The 23,196-nt window shown below is 47.8% G+C and overlaps 1 protein-coding gene across 4 annotated transcripts in view; it reads left to right on the top strand.

Moving 5' to 3' along the window:
* The window catches only part of PRICKLE2 (prickle planar cell polarity protein 2), a 105,324-nt gene that overhangs the window by 57,389 nt on the left and 24,739 nt on the right, over positions 1-23,196 (top strand). For 3 of the 4 annotated variants that reach the window (XM_064667291.1, XM_064667292.1, XM_064667295.1), the window contains one exon: positions 15,252-15,435. In XM_064667291.1, coding sequence (XP_064523361.1) covers positions 15,252-15,435 — 184 coding nt within the window. Of the gene's footprint in view, positions 1-4,792; positions 5,306-15,251; positions 15,436-23,196 lie in introns of those variants that run through there. The other variant, XM_064667293.1, reaches the window with a different exon arrangement.

The raw sequence follows: 23,196 nt of genomic DNA on the forward strand, positions 1-23,196 counted from the left end.
CCTTGGGTAGAGACAGTCGGTGGGTGAGGATCCTTTTGGGGTGCCTTGACATGGAGGGGATGGGGGTGCAAGGCAGTGATGCTCAGAAGCATCAGCGCAGTGCGCTGAGTCTTCTGAGACACCATCCCTGTGTTTGTGTGGTTCAGGGCTTCCAGAGGACATGGACAGCACAGGCTGAGCTCACAGCCACAGCCTCGTTGTCCAGCTCTGGCTGTGCACTGGAGGGTGCCAGCCAGGGCTGGGCCTGTTGTGCTGGGAGAATTGGTAGGAAATACAGAAAATTGCCTCTAAAATCAGCCGCAGTGCGTATGGGCTGTACTTCCCCTTCTGCATCAGCTGCTGCTGGGCTCGATGGTGTTTTAAAAACTAAATTCCTCCTTGCAAACTGACAGCACAGATCTCTACCCATGGCTCTGCCAAAAATGAGTGGAAGGCAGCAGCAGTGACAGCAGGAGGAGCGGGACTGTTTTGGTCGGTCTCAGGCAGCAGCCACATGAAGGTACAAATGGCAGCCCTGAGGAAAAGTGGAGGAGGCCAAGTTTTGGGATTAATGATCTGCATCTGATGTTGGTCTCTCTGCCCCTCCCTTCATCCTATTTTTCTTTGAGATAAGACACCCCTGGTTCTGGCATTGAAAGATGTGGGGAGGGTCTGCTGCCTTGCTCAAAGAGAATAAAGAAAAAAGAGAGCTCAACCTCATTTAAAGTCATGACCTGTATTTCATAACTCGAGTTCTCCAAGGAGCTTTTCCCATACCTTGGGCATATCCCTATGTGTCTCCTGAAGAGCCAGGCATTTGGCTGGGAGGAGTGGGGCTGTACCCTGCCACGTAGGGTCATCTCCCTTCCCTGCTTACTAAGAGCTTTTTGCAGTCCCCTTGCCTTTCCCATCCAGTGTTTGCAAAGCTGCCTTGTCCAGCCTCTCATTCTTCTGCTTATCACTGCCTTATGCCCAGCGACCACACTGGGCTCATCCTGTCCTGGCACTGGGGCGGGAGCTCTGGCTCTGCAAATTACAGGGGTGAGTGTGGGAACGGAGGGGAAAAAAACCACTGTGGGTATCCAATTCTGCATTTCTGTGGTCAGAAAGAGCAATGGGAAAGTAATCTGTTATTGTGCCTGTTGCTGTGAGCCAGGACGGGCTCAGTGTGGGGAGAGGGACCTGCCATCCCTCTCATCCCAGACAGGCTGGTGGTGTGTGCAGTGCAGGGGACAGTCTTCGTCCCCATGGGCAGCATTTTGGGGCAGCAGAAGCTGGAGCCTCTGTGACATCCCAAGGTAGCAGTGCTGTGCAGTGCCCTGGCACGCCGCAGCAGAGGATGTTCACTAAATAATTCAGAAAGGCAACTTGATCTGACATTCATCAGGTTAGTAGCCCGGTGACCTTGAGGGCACCAGTCTGCTGTCGCCGTGTGTGGCCGTGCTGTGCAACCCATTGTCATCAGGAGAGTCAACATTGTCACATGGAGCCCTATTGATTGACAGGCAATCAATACACCAAGGTTATAAAATGCAGCATTTATGAAATGTGGGCTCTTACAATAATTTGTTAAATTATCTGTAGGGATGAGTTGTGCAAATGGCAGAAAGTTTAAAGTTGACTGGGTTTGGCTCTTTCTCATTAAAACTAGCAACAAAGGGAAGAAAGATGGTGCTACATTTACAAGCAGAGCTGACCATCTGACACCTCTGCACTGAAGCAGGGGCTTTCTGCTCCTGATCTTTCTTTATTTCAGTAGCTTTTTACTCTGGGTCATTCGCTTCGTTGCTGGCAGTTGTCAGCATCCGTCCTTGTAATGGTGCGAGTCCTTCACGTGACCTTTGATAATGTGCTCCACCAGCTCAGTATTCTCCTTGTTGCTTAATGAAACACCCATTCCACCTGCATAATGTGCAGAATCCGTCAAGAAATCTTGTGTGCCTTCTGGAGCCATTCCAACACATGACCTTTTCACAAGCCTTGCAGTAGGTAACAGTATAATGGAGCAATTGCCAACGAACCAGCAGCTTTCAAAGCAGGAAGGGCTCATTTCCATTTCCCTAAGACAGTTGTGTGTCCAAAGGTGGCAGCTTCTAATCTGATTTCTTGTCTCAGAAGAGCCTGTTTGTTGGATTTTGTGGATATTTAGATTTGCAAGTACTGGAAGCAAGAAGTCTGCCAGGAGCAATGACGATCATGCGTGCTGTTTGGAGACACAAAGCTCTTCTGCTCACAACTATTCATGCAGCTGAGGTGTTATAAGCATTGGTCTTGCTAATCTTTTACTTCAGCTCATGATTCTCACTCCCATTTTATCTTTGTGGATCAGCTTAAAAGTTTGCAGTTGCTGGTGTGATCCCTTTCTTGGGGTGATCAGTTGGCCAAGAAAGCCGAGCAGAACTCAGCGTTAGGATGCTTGGCTGTGTGGGGGTGACACTGCGACACACCCTGGGGTGGGATCATGTCAGGCTGGTGTGGAGCGATGGAAGCTGCTGGAAGTTGTTACACAGAGCACATTGTACAAGAAATGGGGTCGAACACTCAGGCTCGTGCTCTGCCAGCCTTTCCCCAAGTCCGAGGCCGGGTGGTGGTCGTGCTCCAACAGCACTCGGAGCACTAAGAGACACTTTGCTCCGAAGTGTTTGTAGCTAAAGGGCCTTTGCTCCTTGAAAGATAATGCAGATAAAGACATTTTACTCATGTGTTCAGTGAAAATTAGTGCCTACAGGACCTGCTGTATGGAGCAGTTCTTGTGCCAGTTGCAGCCCTTAGTCACTGCTGCGTACTTTTAGCAATACCTTTCCAGGGAACAAGGGTAATTTCTGCTCTACAGCTTTTCTGCTCAACATTACCATTTTATAAGCAGGCTTCTTTATTTGCTTTTGCCCAATTCAGTTTTGTCTCATTTCCTTTGTATTGTAATTAACATGTTCTGAGTTTAAGAGGAAAAATAAATCATCTTGGGGCCATGGCATGTTAACCGTAGAGAGAGGCAAGCTGACAGCCTGCCTGCAGTGCCAGTTCAAGCTGGAATGGGCAGAATGGGCCAGTTTAGGAAGCTAAAGGATACAGGGGAATTTTTCCTACAAGTTCTGTTGCTCTGAGGAGTTGGAGGAGACCATCCTTGGTGCTGCAGCCATCTCCAGCAGAAGCCTTTTCTCCATGAAAGGAAAGCCTTTCCTGGCTGGATGCAGTAACAGGGTCAGTGCTCAGCTCTTGGACTTGCAGTGCAGATTTAATTTAAATGGGGGGAAAAAAAAGAGGGAAAAAAATTAGTAATAATAAAAGGAACTGTAAGTGCTCAACTATTTAATCAATGCCCCTGAATATTTTATTTTGCCTGAAGTTCTCTGAGCCAGTTCAGATCTCTGCACATTCTTGGTTTGTCCCACTTGGCTGAGTAATTTGGGGAGGCTCTGAGTGGGAGCTGGGCTTTTTTGTCCCAGCTGAAGATCTCGCCCCTGAGATTTTTGAGTGTAATTCCATGTAATGAAACCTAATTTATGAGCCTGAGAAATAATATTTAAGGCATTTGAGGCTGCAGAAAGACTCACAGCTGTAGTTTCTGCATCCTTCTGTGTTCTGTAACCATAGCTAATATTGCCAAAATCAAGGGCTCTGAAATCTGGAGTTATCCAAAAGATTGGCATTTCCTGGCTCCTGTGTCTCTTAGTGTCCATTCACCTGGCTGGCATCCCTAGCCCTTGTCAGCCCTAGCTGACATCTTCATGCCCTTTGTTATCCCAAGGTTGGCAGTTCACAGCCTCTTGTCTGGGACTGCTACCCAGAGCTCCATCTGCATTTCAGTCTCCATCTCAATCTGCAGTTTGCAACTCCAGCTATCTGGACCAGATGGATTCCTCACCAAGAAGCACTGTGCGTTGGGCAAGTTTTATTTGCTTTCGGTGGGTTTTTTTTGGGTCTACAGAAACTAGGTTTTTGAATATCACTCACTTTTTGCAAATGCAAAAGCTGAGAAGTACACTCTCATCCAGTTGACTTGAATTAGAGAGTCATTTGTGACCACCGAATTCCCAAGCAATGGACTTCAAGAGCAGCAGAAGAGATTTGGCAGCGTAGCTCCTTCCCTGCATTTTCTTTTCTAAGGGGAGGGAAACACAGGGGAAAGAGGCTTCAGCATTCCCGTTGAGATAGTGTATTCCTGGGGCTCGCAGTATTCACCTGAGACACACATAAAAGGTGTGAATCGTTCATCTGTCGCGGCCATATGAAAGAAAATGTATTAAAATATGCAGTGACCAAAATGCCACGCTAATAACTCGTATTTCCCAGAATATTTAGCCCTGCTGGTGCACAAACATGCTGCGTCTAAAAACCAGTAGGGAATCATAGCAAACGACTGCAGAAAATAATTAAGAGGGCATTGAAAGCCAGGAGAAAAATGATACGTTGCTCGGAGCCAGCGGATCATTGCGTTAATGGCCCGTGTACCTAAGAAACGGTGCCTGAAGTTTGACAGCAAGTCGAGGTTCGGTCAGCATCAAATGAGATGATAGTTGGGGGAAAGATAATTAGCGTCTTCACACCATTCAATTTGGGCTGTTGGTGCGGAGCCAACTCTTTGAAACACGCACACGCAAGCCAGTGAGGAGGATTGTTGTGGGTTTTTTTCCCTGTCCCTTTGCCTAAGCAGCCTACAGGATTTATTGATTTGGAAGAGCGGGCTGATTTCCATGTAAATAAACGGGCGGGTGGCCGGGGCCGCGGCGCGCGGTCCGGGTGGGATGCGGTGACTTTGGCTTGCTGACATCATTGCTCATTAACATGCAGGAGAGGAGAGCAATGCAACAGCAGAGCCCCGCGCCGCTCCCGCGCCGCCAATTATTCTCCACGGGCTGCATCGCTCCTCGTTAATGCCTTGCGCTCGGCGAGCAAATTGGACATCCTCTTGCCACCTCCAAGGGTCATTTAGTGAAAGGCAGGCTGGAGGGGGGGAGCTGCTGGATTCGTTTGGATTGGGAGCAGAGAGGGGGGCACCCTCCGGAGCTGGATTTCAGAGCGAGGCAATTGAAGCAAAAGCTTAAGACGCGCGGGGCAGGAATGGCACGTTTTTCCACGGCAGGTTTCCTCTGGAGACGTGCCGCGGTCGGTTCGTGCCTCCTCTGAAAGGCTCCGACAGAACCCCGTCTGGCGGCAGGCGCTGGCGGTGGGCTGTGCCGGGGAGCTCGGGATGCTTTATGGCACTGCGGTGCTCCCGCTGGTCCTGGGAGCAGCCCACCAGCCCAGAGCCAAACGGGCACAGCTAGGACAGCTCGGAAACCCGACGGATTCTCTCCCCCTGCACTGTCATTGTCAGTGGGAACAGGTAAGGAAAACTGCCTTTAGCCAGCGACTTCAAAGTTGTGAATTTTTAGGAGGGATAGAAAGTAGAACGGAGGAGGAGGAGGAATAAGCAGCATTCCATGGATGCACGCAGCTGCGTGCTAACTTTGCTCGGTGTGCTGGTGGTGATGAGCTGCGAGGGGCTGCGCTGTTTCTCCAGCCTTTGCTGTTCTCTGTGTTTATTGATGTAAAAGGTTAATTGTTAAATTGCATTTCTGCAGCTGCAGGACATCAGGGAGAAGCGCCAATGCCGCTGCGATGGACTTTGTGTTTTAAAAATAATCAGGAAGGCTCAGCTGGCTCTAATAGGAAATAAAAAAATCCTCCTCTCTCGGTGTTAATTGTATTGCTCTAGTAAATGCAGCTCCTGGAAGCCTGTGTTCTCTGCATGTTTTTTGAGCAGACTATGCAGGCTGGGGCTGTGAATGAGGACGTTGCTGTTCAGATGTTTATTGTGGTGGGTTTGCCTTCCTCAGGATGGAAAGTTTTAAAGTAATAATCTTTCTGCTCTCTTCCTTGTTCATGCCAGAATGCCGAACTATAAACCAACCTAGAACTGCAACCCGGGGGTTACGTTTTGCAGTGGAATCTTTTCAAGTCCAATTTCCTTTTCTTTCCTTGTCCCTTGAAGGAACATTTTAAGCAGATGTGACACAGACGTGACCTGTGACCGTAGAAAGATTTTAATCCAGTTACTCTTTGTTTTCTAGTCATGATTGCTTGGCGTTGCTAAACACGGATTGAATCTTTTCAAGCCGTTGAGGATTAGCGCTGGACAGAAAAATGCCAAAATAATTATTCTCACTAGATGCAGTGTCATCCTTTCAGTTTTAGCTCTCTTATCTTGTAACTTATCTGACTTATTTTCATTCAGTGATTATTTCGCCTACTGTGGGAGCACTTACACGTCTCGCATCACTGCGTTGTGTTTATGAGTGTGCCAGCTTGAGCCTGTGATAAAGATTTGTGAAGTAAAACTATCTGCAGCTAACAAGATTATATTTTGATTCCGTGTTTTAATCTCCTCCCGTTGTGTGTTTTCTGACAGCCAGACTCAGCTTAGCAGAATGACCCAGCCTTACGCACTTGCTGTTGGCAGCCTGGCTCAGGCTTAGCCGGCACAGGCACGGATCAGGCTGGCAGTGTTTGCTTTCGCAAGCAGGTCGATATTGCCTGTCTCAAGGGACACTGTCTAAGCCTTAACTTTTGAATTAATGACAATTTTTAGCCTAGCTCATCCTGCTTCTGAGCATTTTGCCTATCCAGCCAGTTTTTTTCCTTTAGGACATAGTGCCCGGGAGAAGCTGGGATTGCAGCGTGTTTACAGCTTCCCATGGTTTCTGCTTGTCATGCTGCAAATCCAAACTGATGAAGGCCCTTAAAATAGCACGTACAGCCCCGGGGCAGGTCGCTGGGAACCTGCTTAGCTTAGCCCATCTGGATAGATGGGCTACAAGCCTGGAATGGGATGGGGGAAAGAGAGGGGCAGGAAGATAAATACTGCCTGTGGAGAGCCCAGGGTTATGCAAACTTGAGAAGACAGTGAGGATCCACATGCTGAACAGAGACAGACTTCTCAATAGAGAGATGGGTTTGGATGCAGGGGGAGAGCCCAAATTTTGCTAGAACCCCAGGCTTGGAGAGAATTTTCTTCGTTTAATTAAGAACAAAGCAGAAAGAACCCCCATCTCTGCATCTTGTTAGGCAGAAAAGCCACCCAATGGTATAAGTAAAATCTGACAAGATAACCCTTGGGGTAGGACAGGACTTTGTCACGCAGACCCACACTGGCTCTTGGATGTGGAGCCCAGAGAGAGAGTTTGGCAGGGTCCTGCTGTGCCTATTCCCCTGCTACCTCCCCTTCCCCATCCCCATCAGCCAGGGAACCCATTGGTCTCTGGGGTCCTTTGAGTTGAGGTTATCCTGCCATGGGGGACACCAAATCCCTCTCCTGGATCTGCCCATTCTGTACCTACTTCTTCCTTTCCAAATCACGAGATTGTTTTCAGCATTGTTTGCCCACCAGCTTCAGGGTTTACTACCGCTGTTGTTGAGCCTGTTCTTCTCTTCAGCTTGGAAACTAGTGGTTTGCATTTCTCCGTGACTGGGGAAAAATACGTGGTTGTTATTGTTTCTGTATGCTAAGAGCTGGACCTTTAAGGGGGAAAAAAAAACCCTAATATAAATATGCTGAGAGTAGTGGTAAGCCTGTGTGCTGGCAGGCTGCCTCTGTCGAGTTGGATGTGACAGAGCAGCCTGTTGGATGTCTTTTCTCCTGGTAGCGTGGCTGGGCAACAGGCTGGGGCTCACTGCAGCTTCTTTTGCCTCTTTTCTTTTACCCACTTGCTTGATCTGCAGCTCACATGGGTGTGTAGCACTTAGCCCACGTCTGTCTAGTCTCTGTTATGAAAAAAAAAATACTGAGTCTTCTGCAAAATGTCCTGAGAGCTCCAAGTAGAGAGTTCTTCTGAGAGCTGCTGAGTTATTAATATCCATTAATTTAACCATCTCATCTTTATGCATCAGAATTTTCATGGTTCGTGTCAGGGGTTGCAGCTCATGGGAGCAGCCTGGCAGTGTGGTTCAGGTCAGGAGGGTGTTTAAACACTCTGGGGCTCTTACCCAGCTCATGAGGAGAAACTGGAGCCCGAGCAGGGACCAGTTTTCACTGCAGAGCACTGAGGTACACCTGGGCTCCCCAAAACACCCTGTGATGCGCCCCAGATCCCTCCCTGTGAATTAGCCACAGGTTAGAAAGGTTGGTCGTGCTTGAATTCATGCTGGGGTGTTGCTGCGAGATCTGGCCACAGTTTGGGGCTGTGGTTCTGTGACTCCTTGTTTGCCTAAGAGGGAACCAAGGCAGGCTAGATGAGGAATTTGGGGTTTTGTGCATTGTGTTGTGTTCTGTCCTAATTTCTTGGTCACCTCTGGTGTGCTGATGGTTGTTGACTGCCATGTAGTGCCTCAGACCACAGACAGCAGAATTGGAAGAAGCCTGGAGGCTGCCCTGGGCTGCGCCATGGGAAAGTAATGGTTTGGTGACAGGGCAGTGGGGACCCATGGGCAGATGTTCCACCCATTTCTCAAATGGATGGACCTCATTCACCATGAAGGCAGAGCAACTGGAAAATTCTCAGAGACTGCCTTTGCTCTGATTTGGCTTCAACTGGCAATACTGGGGATGGTTCTTTTTTTCTTTTTCTTAATTAAGCAAGAATAGTTTTTGCAATGGTAAAGAATGAGTTTTAAAAATAAAATTAGTCTCCAGCCTGAGACCAAGCATGGACAACATCCATAGGGGAGAATTTTTCCAAGAGTGGAAATGAGGTTTGTCATAAAAGCTTCAGTGTCATCCTGGATGCCTTCCCAACTGCTGCTATTGGCACTGCAGAGGTCAAGGAGGAACTAAAAATAAAACAACACTGGAAAGTTGGGTTGCCTTGAGCAAATCGAGTGGGTAGAGAAGATGGATAGGGAAGGTGGAGAAGAATCTGACTTGCAACTCCTCCATCCTCTCAGTGTTTCCCCACCTACTGTGGATCTTTACAGAGATGGGTGGCTATACGTGCTTCCCTATGGCCATAGGTGTGTGGGGGACTTCCATCTGTAGGATGCAACCAGTTTGATTGCTGGATTATTTCTCTCTTCCTTGGTTTCCTGGCATTGCTGTTCTGCCTGCTCTGTTGCTGCTACCTGATGTTGATCTTTCAAGCCAGCTGTTCCCACAGCATGTTGTGTCAAGTCACTGTTGGCCTCCCTTGGCTGTCCTTGCAGGCCACCAAGGGCACCTTGTCCTCAGACTTTGAATTGCTGCTCCTGTAGGTGCCCGTGTCTAATTCACTCCTCCTCCTGCACCCCAGCTGGGCGGGTAAAAGCTTTCGCTAAGCTTCCTTTTCAACCCAGGCAGCACAAAGTCTTTGCAGTTCATTCCCACTGATAGTTGGGGGTTTTTTTTCAGCTGAAGTGACTGGAAGAGCTGGGAAGCTGCAGAAATTTTTTTATCCAGAGAGACTCTGCTTTGTCACTGAGGTCCGTGGGACCTGTGGCCATGGGCAGCAGATGCTGGGGGCTACTGGGAGAATTTGGTTCAAAATACAGTGTTACAGATGTTGGAGAAAGAGTCAGAAATTCAGCCTAAATTCTGTTTTGAACACAAAAGCTCAAAGGCTCCTCTGATGGAGCTGACGTTCAGGGATTTGGTGGGGAAGCCGTGGCTGGATGGTGCCTGTATTGAAGAAGAGCTGCTGAACTCTGCCTATGGCAGTGAAGGACTATGTTAATTTTTCCATTTAGGTAAATGTTTGCCCTGCCTGTGGGGTCTGTGTAGCTGAAGCTCACTCGGAATGGGAAGATGCCTCATTAGCTCTCAAATGAGGGGAGGAGGTAACAGACAGGGGGATATTAAGATGCCCTTGTTAGGAGACTCAGGGGTCACATGAGCTGCCCCAAATCCTCAGCCTCTCCCTTTTCCGAGAAATCTTGTGATTTTTGATTTACTGACTGGCTGACCCAAAAGCCTCATTGCAATCAGAATGATGGCACGAGGCTGGAAAGAAATCAGACTGCTGTGTGTCTTAAGCCAAATGGGAAGGGAATTGCCCATCTACATTTACACACCCCGTCCTAGCCTGAGCTGACAATTGCTTTTTGAGGGATTCCAGATCTTGCATGTTAATGTGTGCACAAATGCATGCAAATCCTATCTTAGGGAGCACAGCAGAAGCATTGCATGGCCCGGCAAGGCCATGGCATTCTTGCTTCTTGCTTTGTCTGGAGACTGAGCTGCTCCCTGATACAGCCCATTTATTTCCATCCCAGAAGAAACAAGTGAGAAGCAGAGATAAGCAGGGCTGGTGGGTGATAAGGGCTGTTTACCGAGTTCCTCCTTTGTCCAAGAGGAATTTTTACATTTCTGCCACAATTTTAAACTCTGCCTTCATTCTTGCTGTTGTCAGGAAGGGGTTGAGCTCTTGTGCTGCCCTTCCTCGGAATATCTGCGGGTCCCAGCCCGGGCAGGCTTTGCCTTGGTGCTGTTTGCTGCCCTAGGTTCTCCATGCCCACTCACCAAGCTGGAAGAAAAGAGCCCTGCAGCAAGGAGCTTTTCCTACAGGCAGGGGTGTGCTGCCCTCACAACCCCAGGGAGTTCTGTCCTGCCTGTGCCAGCCCAGACCCCAAAACACGCAGGCTATTTACTGGGAGAAGTCAGCGTACACAGCTCTTTTACTGGAGCTACATGCTGTTTGCAAGGACCCCCTTTGCCTTGGCTTCAGGCTGTCCCCCATCCCTGTTACCCAGCTTTTTAGCTCTGTTTCTGCTTTCCCAGTTTGGAGTCTGCAGGTTTTTCACAGCAGGGAGACCTTATCTCTCTTCAGAAAGCTGGGGTCATGCTCACAGCTCTCTCCAGAGCCTCTTGCACAGCATTAGTGTTTTCAGTGTGGTTTAGCTTATTGTTGGTGCCATCGCTGTGATGAAAGGGCTGTGGGAGACTCCAGAGGTGGCAGAGGCTGTGCTTTGCTAACCACGGCGCACAAGGGACTGCCTCATCCCAGAGACCTCAGGGGTCAATTGGGTTCACATAGAGCTGTATGTGGGTGGACCCAGGCTGGAAGCATGCTTCTGCATCCCAAGTGAGAGGGACTTGGGAGCCAGGTTCTCTGATTGATGTGTTGGGTCCTGTTTGCTTCAGATTTCCTGTTCTCATCCGTAGAGAGAAAAGGCCTGATGGTGGATCTATTTGCAGTGTCCCCCTGCACCAGTGTGTGGGTGGGGATATGACTGGGGATGGGGGTTAGAGCCTCCTCTGAGAGAGGACTGGCCACTGTGCCAAGAGCAGCACGTAAAAGCAGCCAATGCAAAATAAAGCACATCCATCTTGTAACTTCATCACATGAAGCGCTGGCCTTGAGGAGAAGAAATTTTTCAGTCTGTTTTTGAGCCATTGCTGCTTTGTACCATGTGAAGTCAATTCAAGGCAGGCTCCTTTCCAGCTAAATCTGACACCAGGAAATGTTCTTTTTCTCCCCATTTGCTTCCCGCCGTCCTGGCCCCGCTACAGGACAGCTCTGTGTGCAGCTCCGTGCCGAGCAGCCCTGCCGATGCTCCCCAGTCCGTGCCTCCTGCAGCAGCCTGGCTGTTGGCTGGCTCCTGCTCTTCTTTCCTCCCTTCTTTCCTGCTTAACAGCTCCTTTATTTACCCTCCATGCCTAAAGCCAGTCGTGCTGTCAGCTCTCTTTGCTTCGTTGGGAAACACAACTTAATTGGTTTCTCCTCACCCGCTCTCAGCTCCTGGAATGAAGTGATGCTTCAGGATGTCCCCAGCTTTCAGTAACACGTCTGACATATCTCCAGCCTTTTGTCTTCTCTGCTGTTGGAGATCTTTCTGAGTCACTTCCCTGAGACAAGCTTGCAGACCTTTCTCTGGGATGAGAGCAGGATGGAAAGGCACAAGAACGAAGCTGGGATTTCCAGACAGTGATTGGCGTTAATTTATCTGTGCTTAAAGAACACCTGCCCACGTTCTTCTCGAGTTGTGTGAGGTTGCACAGGCAGCAGAAGTTGCTATTGCTGAAGCTTTGGTGGTGGTGAGGTAAGGCTTGTGTCTGGCCAGAGCCAAGCTAATGGGTTTCCCTTTGCAGGAGGTGCCACCCCACCTGGGCTGCAGGGCCCTGTCTGTGGTAACGTGTGTGGCACACTGAGCATCTCCAGGCTTTGTTGCTCATCCCGCGTTAATAACTAACGAGCTGTTGCTGATGGGAGCAGGCAGGCTGCCAGCCAAGGCTCTGCTCCTCTCCAACACCCACCAGCTCTCCTCTGTGGTATCAGCACCCACAGCACATTGTCACTCTGGTCACTGCACGCGCGGTTGGGTGCTGACACGTGCATCGTCTCACTTTGTGCCACTCCGCTGTGAGCGGGGGGGGGGAAATACTGTTTTTTTTCAATTTCATCTCACATTTGAAATGTACATTTTTATATTAAATTTTTACTACAGGGAATTATTTTTAATTATAGTGAGCTGGAAGAGGATAAAATAAAGTTGAGTAAGTGAGACATATGTGAAGAAGTCATGGAAACCTGATCATAGAAGTGGAAAGACACTCATAGGACACTGGGTATTGTTCCCATGAAACAACATATCCTAATGTAAAGAAAATTGTAATTAAAGCTGTTAATCTTCTGCTTTTAATGAGGGGAAAGGAAGGGAACTGAATATCTCAAAGGCAAGATCTTGAATTTTGTACAGTTTGCCCAGGGAGGGTGACAGAACCCTCATGTCTGGAAATGATCGAGTTTTAATGGTGCAAAGTTGTCCTGGCTTGGGGACATCACTGCTGAGTAGACAGGCTACCTGTGTCATTTTCATCCTTTGTTTTTCTGACCACAGAAGCCACTCACCAGCAATACCCCCTTGCCTGGGATGCAAGAGGGAGGGTGGGGTAAATCAGCTTCCTGACCCGGTTCTGAAGCTCCTGGCTGAATGTGGAGTGAGCTGTGGGATGGTGGTGGGAATGAATGACCTCTGGGGTCTACTTGATCATACATCTCACCTATTCACTTTTTGACACTGTTATTTCAAGTCCTGATTTATCTCGTTTATTAAAAGCCAAGACCTCTGATACTCTCCTGCCATCTCTCATCTCCTGGACAGGATGTGTCTAGACGGGAAGAAGGCAGAAACCTGCACGCTGGCTTTTTCCACTTAGGAGTGCTTATGCTCCCAGCATTGCCACTATCCAAGCATGGACTGTTGGGTTTGTCCCCCTTTGGAGCTAGTGATCGATGTCCTGAAAGTTAAAATTTGGCTAAGGAGTCCTAAACTCCATTAGAATAACTATCTCTAATGCCAAATCTGGGGCTCTGGAGATATGAATTATTCTTAACATCTTGTTACCTATTGAACTGCTTCTTAATCATATACTGAAATGAGATGGAAACAGCAATGAGAGCAGTGGCTTTGCTGAGGCAGAGCGCCCTTCCACGGTAGCTGATTAATTAAAGTATTCACATGAAATGGTACCTTGATTATTTTTTAAGGAAACAGCCAGAGGCGATGCCAAGACTCTCCGACTGGACGCAAACCAGACGCTGGGGTGTGTGGGGGTCGCTGTGTGGTTTAGATCTGATGAAAGGCAGGAAATGGGAAAATCTGGCAAATCTCCCTGGCTTGACTTAACGGAGCCTCTTGACTTTTGCTGGAGCGCGTTTTTTGTGCTGTAATGGCCAAATGGAAATTTAGACTTGAAGCTGGATCCGAGTGCTGGTATGCTTAGCTGGCTTGTACACAGTGGTGAAAAAGAAGGAAAGGTGTTTGAAAATTCCAGCCCCTGGATTTAACTGTTGCTTCCCTCTGAATTCCTTTGTTTTACGTTAGAGTAGAGAAACCTGCAATGGCAGCGTTAACTTTTCCCTTGCTTTTTGTGTGGTACCTTATTATTTCTGAGATGTCTCCCTCCTGCTACCCAAGTGAAATCTTATCTCATTCCTCAGAAGTCAGTGGCGCTTCATTAGTGCAAATTAATTCAGAATCCTGTGTGGTTGCTTTAAAATAGACACCATTGACCCAGCCTGTGGAAGAGCATTGAGTTTTCAGAAATAGAAGCCAATTTATCAGCATTCCCTTTAACCTCTTTTTCTTTGTCGGGGAATGTTTTCAACCAGGTTTGTCCTTCGCTGTTACCCTGGTGAAGGGGTGTGATGATTAGAGGGATGGAACACCTGTCCTATGAGGAGAGGCTGAGACAACTGGGATTGTTCAGCCTTAAGAAGAGAAGGCTGGGGTGACCTTATTAGTACCTTATCAGCCTTTTAGTACTTGAAGGGGGCCTACAGGAAGGCTAGAGAGGGACTTTTTACAAGAGCATGTAGTGATAGGACAAGGGGGAATGGATTTAAACTGAAACAGAGTAGATTTAGATTGGATATTAGGAAGAAATTCTTTACTGTGGGAGTGGTGAGGCCCTGGCACGGGTTGCCCATAGAACTTGTGGATGCCCCATGCCTGTAAGTGTTCAAGGCCAGACTGGATGGAGCTCTGAGCACCCTGGTCTAGTGGAAGGTGTCTCTGCCCATGGAAGGGAGTGTTGGATCTAGATGATCTCTAAGGTTCCTTCTGACCCAGACCATTCTGTGATTCTGTGTTGTCCTTGCAGCCCTGCAGATAAATGCTCAGATTCAAGCCTGTGAAGAAAATCTCACAGACCACAAGCTGCAGGAACAGCAGCCCCTTAAAAGAAGTGTTAAGAATAAGTGATATTTGCAGTGAACTAATCTAATGTCTGTTAAATTGCAACCTGTGGGCTGTTCTTTCATTTCTTCTTGTGCTTTCCTCCCTATTCTGCTGAGCTGCAGCAAGTGCTGCTGAGCAGGGTGGTTAAGATTCCATTGTAGTGTGACTGTGGTTTTTGTAACCTCCCTTAATTTAATTTAGCTTTATATGTTCAGACTATAATCAATTTTTATGCTACTTTAATAAGCAAATTTATGCTATCAGCATGCTAAAGGGACTTGTCATTCACAGCTTCCCAGTCAATCAACCATTTTCCGTATTAGTGAAGTGCTCAGCTGTCCTAAATTCAGTAACAACTCTGCAATTACAGCTGGCATGTCAACCTGAACCAGGCGTGTGCATGGCCCTTGCCTGTGCTGGCCCCTGGAAATGCTCCTCGTGGTGCAGTAAAGGGGACAAGCAATTGCATATCCCAAAACATTGGGCAGTCTGACTCAGCTGGATTGCCAAGTGTTGTTACAGCAAGCATGGACTTTTATTTCCTCCCTGTAAGAGACAAATCCTGCATTTGGAAATGCCTGAGCATAAGAAAGGGTTGAGTTTAGTCTCTGCAGGCCAGTGACTGGCAGGAATCGCTTTGCTTTCTTATTTAAAGTGCAGCTCACTGAGGCATCTCCTTTTTTTCCTCTCCCCTCCTCTTGCAGGAAGATTTGCCTTCACTGTAAGTGCTCCCAGGAAGAGCACATCGTAACAGTTATGCCTCTGGAGATGGAGAAGACGGTCACGAAGCTCATGTTTGACTTCCAGAGGAATTCCACTTCTGACGACGACTCAGGCTGTGCCTTGGAGGAGTACGCGTGGGTCCCGCCCGGCCTGAAGCCCGAGCAGGTAACGATGACACCACCCAGTTACCAGAGAATAATTGTTCTAATATGTTCTTTGGAGATAGTTTTCCTGATTTTTCTTCTAGGGGCACAGGCATGTGGCTGTTTCTGGTGCACTAGAGAGACTTGCAGAGACAGATGTGGTCTGAATGCACAAATGGAGCAAAATACACATGTGATCCTTGCAAGGACCTGTGGTTTTCTGCATCTGTAGATGTAATTGGCAACTGAGAGAGGGGAAACAGAATACTTCCAGGGTGGGATTTGTTGTGGTTGTGCAAGGGAAAAGATACAGACATATCTACTTATGTTTCATTGGGAAAAAATGATGGGACTCCAGTGTTCCCCAGGGACTCAGTGCTTGTGTTCTGCCCTCCTGGATTGCTCTGCGGTAAGTCCAGGACAGACAGTCAAAGCTGGTAGATTACTCTGAAAAATGAGCCAAAGGCTTTGTGGTTTGGGTTTTTCAAGCATGATGTTTGTGCTTTACTGGAAGGAATAGCTCAAATAAAGCTCAAGTCTCTCGATGCAGGAATTGAGCAGGATGGATTAGACCTCAGCGTGCTGTCTGTGTGGAACAGGCATTGATTCTATTCCTTCCAGTGTACATGATTCCTTTGGTTTTTATGCTAGTCTTCTATGTGTACAACTCAGAACTTAATTTGCAGAGGAGATTGCAAAATGAGCTTAGCCTTGATAATTGCTATGGCAATCATTTTAAATTGTGTAAGGAGGCTGGGAGAGGGTGGAAAGCTTTCATTCTTACTGTTGTAGTTGCTGTCCTTAAATACTGTGTTTTCATGAGCTTTTATTCAGACCGGCTTAGGCATTTCCTGAAATATTTTGGCACTACCCGTAGGCTGTAAATATTATCTGTCTGATTAGAGAAAATCCAGTTGTTTGGTGGTTTGGGGTTTTTTTTCTCGTCTTTATAAGCCTTGCTCAGCCTTAGCTTGAAACTCCACAGCACCGTGTGTTTCATTTGGTGCCATCCAACCGTGCAAATCAGGCAGCAGCCTTGTTTTCTGTCACCTTCCTTATGTTAGAGGCTCCTTTTGTGCCTCCCAGGAGGCACAAGACGTGGTGCGTGGACAAGTGCAGATGGTCCTGAACTAGCTCTGCTGGTCCTTCATGCTGTGGGGACCTGAACCAGTTGAGTTTGAGGAGTCCTGTTGAAGGATCAGACCCAAGGTGGTGCCACCTGCTCTCTGCACTGTTTTCTGTCCAGGCGTGACAGTGGCTTCTGGAGCCCAAGCTGGCCCATGCTCCTGTTGTTTTGAGTGGAAATACAGGTATTTAGTGACAGGAGGCACCTGACCAGGTAGATATGGTGTCTAATAAGTACAGCATGGCATGGACAGCGATTGAAACCCACTTTGAGCATGGTGGTGACATATTCCAGAAGACCTGTGTGCTTCTTTGATACTTCAGGTGCTCTTTAAGAGCTCCTGTGCTATCAGGGAGTTTGGGATGCTCAAGAGAAAATAGAAATCCATTAGCTCTATCAGTAGCTACTGACATCTCATGCATTACCCAGGTTAATGTACTTTTAGGTTCTTCCAGCATCTATTTCTTGCAGAAGTCACAGTGCTCCTCAATACGAACACTCGTTTTCTCATTATGCTCCTCGGTCTGCATTACTGGGCCTCTTAGCAGATTTGCCACTTCAGGCCTGTCTCTAATCACCATGGAGATGAAGAGCAGCCGTAAGCGAAGCCAGAGACAGGCACTGAAATCCGTCCAGCAGAGCTCATTCACCAGCCCTTCCATGAGTTTTCATATGTGAGATGAGCCACTAAGGAGACAAAAGCGAGGTGTGACTTCCCTGGGCTGTGCAAGAGCCAGGTGTGACTTCTCTGGGCTATGCAAGAGCCACACTGCAGGGCTGGGATTTGTCCCTTGGTGAAGAGCAGCACCCTGAATTTCATAGAATCGTAGAATGGTTTGGGTTGGAAAGGACCTTTAAAGGATCATCTGGTTCCAACCCTCCCTGCCATGAGCAGGGATGCCACCCACTAGATCAGGTTGCTCAAAGCCACATCCAGCCTGGCCTTCAGCACTTCCAGGGATACAGAATTTCTCCAGGAGTTATCATGTGGCTGGGGTATCACAGGGCTGGGAGTGTCCCAGTGTGCAGGAAGGGTCATTTGCCTCCTGAGGGGTAGGAGATACCTCTGCAGTGACTCTCTGGAGCTGTGCAAGGCTGCAGACAGACCCGTGGCTTTTTGGTCAGTGAGTCAGGTGTGTGCATGTGATGTGGAGCCCCTGCAATGCTATGTCTGCCATGGAACAGCTGGTGGGCTCCACTCTGGCTGAGGACGCTGATGTCAGTCTGGGCTGAAAATACAGATTAGCAGGCAGAGAATTCTGCCTTCTGCTGTTTCACTGTCGTATTTTTTTGACGTGAAACAGATGAAATGAAACAACTTTTTCTGCAATATTCTACTTTATTAAAACCTCTACACAGCATATGAGCTGGGGAGGTAAGTGTTCCCCTGAAAGACTAATGCAGTTTTCTTATTATACTTGGACGACAGCCTTCCTACCTCACTATTCTTGGGAGACAGTGTTCACATCTCACTCAACGCAGCAATTTACAGGATTTCAGCAGGAAGGAGTTGGCCTGCAAACATGACATCGGTTTTTGGCAGTATCCACAGGTCATTTCAGAATTTGGAGAGTCCCTTCAATCCAAAGCTTAAATTATTAAGTGTCATCTAGAGGGGAATTGACTCAAATCTATAAGGTTTTACTGGGTTCCTGGATACTAATTCAGGCATCAGCTGGTCTGTGGTACCTGTCAGCTAGTCAAAATTTTGTTGGTTACTCAGTGCCCACTACTGAAGAGAAAAAAAAGCATTGGTCCAGTGTTCACAGATATTGATCCAGACATTGCAATGAGGAGTGGAGCTGGAAGTTGACCCTTATATTATGAGTCATCAGTGTGTAAGATTACAAAGTCCTTTACTCAAAAGCCATATATATTATATATTTCTAAATATGTTCATAACACAGGGATTAAGACAGCAATATAAAAAAATTATAATACCACTGCATTAAGGTAGGATAAAAATTCATCTGGAAAAGCAGCTAAAACATATGCCATTGCTGCTCAAGAAGAGGGATATAAACTGGAAGGACACTGGAAGTACTATTTCATTGAGGAGACTAGAAGAGCTTGTTTTGTCCAGCCTAACAAATTGAAGGATTATGATCACTCCCTGTGCATTAAAGGAGGAAGAGCAGTTACTCAAGCTCCAACTTTGGCACAAGAAAATAGATATAAATGGGCTCCAAATGCATTCAGGCAGGAAATTGGAAGAGATTTCAAACCATCAGAGGTGTAAGGCTCAGTGGCAACCTGCCAACAGGGAGAGCGATGGGTAAAAACCCGAGACTGAGCTCCATAAATTACAAAGTGATTAGAAAATATGGTTTCTTGTAGTAGCAATCAACTACACAGGATGGCCAGGAGGCTCCTGTGGGGTCTAATCCCACTTGGATTGGACCTCAATGAGAAGTTGTCGTATGGCAGAAGAGGGACTTCTCTTGTGGAAGATAAGGAATGGCAGAGGTGGCTGTACAGAAGCTCTGGACAGAGGCTTTGAGAAATACTCTTTCTCTCTGCCTGCAGTTCAGTGGTTGGATAAAGAAATAACTGTGAGAGTCTTGAAATGGGCAGACACTGATAGAAGTGTGTCCTCAGCAAAGCAAGATCCCAGACTGAGCCTGGCTGCAAAGTCAAGGGAGGCAACTTCAGGAGCCAGTTTGTCTGCTGGGGCTGGCAGTCTGACAGCTGATTCTCCCTGGACTGACATAAGTTTTGAGGACAGATGCTTAAAAATAAGTCCTTTTGTGATGTGTTTTTCACATTTTTAGGCAAGGAAGGCATGTGTAAATACATGTGAATGTGCAGCCTTGAATTCCTTGGGCCTGTGGTTTGGAGAAATCCAAAGGGGTTATAACATGCCAGCTTGAATTTCTGAATACAAGGGATTTTTGAGGATTTCTATCTTTATTGTGTCTCAGTAATAGGAGCAGCTGGTTATGGGCAGAGATTTCCAATTAAACAAAAGATGGAGCTCTACTTAAGCTGTGGTGCAGCTTTCTGTATGGCTCCAGCATGCCAACATTTGAGACCCTTGCATGTGCCATAAGAACTTACGTCCCTCTTGTCAGTACAGTTGCTCTGGTTGAGGCCTTAAAAAAGTTATGAAAATCTCATCTGAACTAAAATCAGCAGTGTGAAGGTTCAGGGGACGATTTTCCTCTAAGGCAGCTGTTAGAGCTTGGACCTCAAGAGCTTTGCAGTGGTGTGAAACTTGTAACTGTCACAGGGGTTTATTCAGGGGCTGACATACATGTTAATTCCTCTTCTGGGTCTTTTGCAAGACCTGCAGCAAGGGCCTGAGTTATAAAACCTCCAAGTTTCATCAGTTGCTGTTCAGGTCACGCAGTGAGGAAAGGAGAGTGGAGGTGAACCTACATTGAACGTGCATTTACACCTTACCTAAAGATACCCATTTTCACCACCCTGGTGTTGTAGAAAGTACATTATCTGGGCCAGGCATCTCTAGGGGGACATGTGTCTCATTTGTGCCTGTGGGTCATGGTCAAGTGCATTGTACTTTCTAGTCCTTTCTTGAGACTTCTCAGTTCAACAAACTGTTTCACTCCTCAAGAGACTAAAGTCTTGCATGCAACAAGGAAAGGAGTAAGAGAGACCAAAGCAATCCTGTGCCCCAAACATATATAGTAGTGGGAGCAGAGAAGCTAATTTGTAATCTGGTAGAGGAAGGACAAAAGCTCCATGAAGAGCTCTCCCTTCCTGGCAGGGCAGGGTGGATGGGAAGCCGAGTGTGCTGAGGAGAAGCTGTAACTAATGAACCCCAATCCCAGGAGCTGCAGCTACCTCTCATTTTGCCCCCTAACACACGTGCACACTGGAGTATTTTAAGCCAAAAGCCGCATTTCAGCACAATTTTAAAAGCTCTCCAGTTTCACTTTGAGGTAGCGGTAAGTCCATCACCTTCTCAGTGAACTCTCTCGGTATCTAAATAGCCTGGCAGTTAGCGGCTCTTATTTCAAGGCTGGAGCTGTCTAAATCCAGCCTCCAGGCATCAGACTGTACCGAATGCTTCCCAGCTGCTGGATGGAGCAGCAGTCCCGCACATGGAATGCTTTTTCCATGTGTGATGCCATTGCTGCGTGACTTGGGGGCGGCTGGGGCGGGTTAGGAGATCCTAGAGCTATTCCTTCTGCCCTGGAGCAGAGTGAATGGAGGAGTGTGAGTACGTCCATGCTGCAAAAGAAAACATGACAAAACCATGTGTCTGGGCTTTTGCTCCATTTCTGTATCCTGGGGTGTTGGCCTGATCATGATGAACCCATGGAAGCTGTTAAAATTACTTAATCCTTGAATAATCTTATTATGAGGGAGGGAGTCAACTGCTTTTGGTGGGCCACAGAAGTCAAACCACTTACCTGACATGGTTTGCTCAGTTCTGAAATTTGAAGCAGCTGTGTGGTGGTCAGCAGAGGTGAGAGGCAGGGGAGAAGGGAATGGAAAAAGGAAACTGAAAAGCCCTGAACTGCACGATATAAACTTGCCCTGGAGCTTTATTCCACCATGCAATTACAGCTTTTCCATGTTGCAGCATTATGCTAGTGAGCTGTGCCTTAGAAATCCAAGAGCATTTTAAGTGTGATACACGGGGGAATGATCAACAATGATCAATGCAGCAAATGATCATTATCACTCCTGATGCTCCAGGGGACCCTGAGCCCTGGAAGAACGGCTCTGCCGGTCAGGACCTCGCAGCACAGACCGCTCTTGGATGCTATTGAAAGGAGTGATCTGACTCCTTTTAATCCAAATTCAATTTCTGCTTAAAAAAGAAAAATCATGTCATACACTTTCACAAGTCTAAAACGTGTGGATGTACGGCCTTCATTCAAATGTTCCTCTTTGATGCCAGCAGGAAGCAATGTTTCCTCGGGATCTCTTACAGACCAAAAGCTGCTCCAAAGGCTTGGCAGGAATGGATGTCATTCTCAACTGGGGAGCAGCAACACTCAGATGCCTCGGCTGCCGTTAGCCCTGGGAGAGGAGCGTGCAGAGAGCTGCAGAGCGTGCCAGAAAAAATAGCACTTAGAAAAATTATTTTTCCTTTGTTCCCTGCCTTTGTCCCTCTGCCTTAGGAGCGGGTTTCCAAGAGCAAACCCAACATTGCGGGATGTCGGACTGCCCGGCGCCAGGGATTGCATCTGCCTCCCACCGCCGTGTGCCGGCACATGGGCATGCTCATGGATCTGGGGGTGATACAGGTCTTCTCCCAGCTGGGGTTTCAGGGTCTCGGGGGGCACTCCGGGTCCCTCTGGGGTGCGTGCCTGGCTGCATCCCCGCTCTTGGCAGACTTAGCCAGCAGTTCCCACTCTCCTCTCTGTTTCAGAGCATCTGGCCTTGGTGTAAGGATTGTTTTGCTTCAAGAAATAAATAAGTGCTTTGTATCCTAATGGCCTTGAAAAGGAGGACGTGCCAGATTCAGGCCAAAGCACACTGAACCCGTTTTCCAGGCTCACACATGCTGTCATCTGTGGAGCTCATGTGTGAGCTGTCGTGTACGAGCACTTGCAGTGTTTTGCAGACACATTGGGAAGGTTATTTGCATGTGGCTTGTTTGGGATATTTCCCCCTTGCTTTTCTAAGGGACACCAGCAGGAATGAGAGAAATACTAAAGCATCAAATTTGTTTCTCTGTCAATTTTAAGTGCTCAATGTAAAAGATCATTAATGCCTGATATGTGTTGTTCCGAAACCGGCACTGGGGAGGAGCAGGCAAGCCACAGGAGCAGCCCTGCTCGCCTGGGCCAGCACAGGCTTGTCAGAGCCACTGGCTGCCTTCCCCCCTCTGCAGCCAAATCCTGTGGGAGCTCGCACGCAGCGAGCCAGGGACAGGACCATGACTGAGTGCACGCACATCAATGTGCTGACAGCTCCCCGTGCTGCTGTGCTACATCCCTGGGTGGTGTGGGATGGATTGCCAGGGCTGTGGTACCCCAGCATGGTCCCAAGGGAAATGATACTGTCCTGGGCATGGGTAGATGTCAGACAATGCTGTGTGCCTGTATTTTGAACAGGCTCCACTGTGTGTGATGATTTACTGCACTGTGCCTGAGCAGTGCCTGACGCACCAAGGTCCCCTTTTTGGGGACATCTGTGTGCAGACACCGTACTGCACACAGTGCAGCACATCCTGCCCTTCTAGGGCTCTTTGCAAAAATCTTGCAGATGGTTTTGCAGTTTGTTTGGTTCCATGAAAGCCAGGTGGGATTGCCCAGCTGGATGTGCCAGAGCTGTGAGGGCTGAGCAAGTCGGCACCCATGCCAGGACACCTCGTGCTCCTTTGTAGTCCATCCCAGCAGCACAGTCATTCCAAACAGCCCAGTTTGGTGGGTGCTTTAGGAAGATGTGTTGTACTCAGGACGAGTACAACCAAACATTGCTTCCCCACACCAATTTGTGGCATAAGAAAAATTATATTCCCCCTCCACCTCCTTTAATTCATTGATCAAAGAGATCCTTCATCAATAGCTTAAATTTACAGGATGTTTGCAAACTTTTTCTTCTAGGAGGTGTAAGACATTGCTCACAGACATGCTCATGTGGGTTTTGTCTTTGGTCACTCTGGGACTGTCAGGACAAGCTGCAGTCCTGCCTTTATTTAGCAGAGTCGGGGTAGGTTTGTAAACAGTCAAAGTTAAA

Source organism: Pseudopipra pipra, chromosome 11, assembly GCF_036250125.1.
Source record: "Pseudopipra pipra isolate bDixPip1 chromosome 11, bDixPip1.hap1, whole genome shotgun sequence".
NCBI lineage: Eukaryota > Metazoa > Chordata > Aves > Passeriformes > Pipridae > Pseudopipra > Pseudopipra pipra.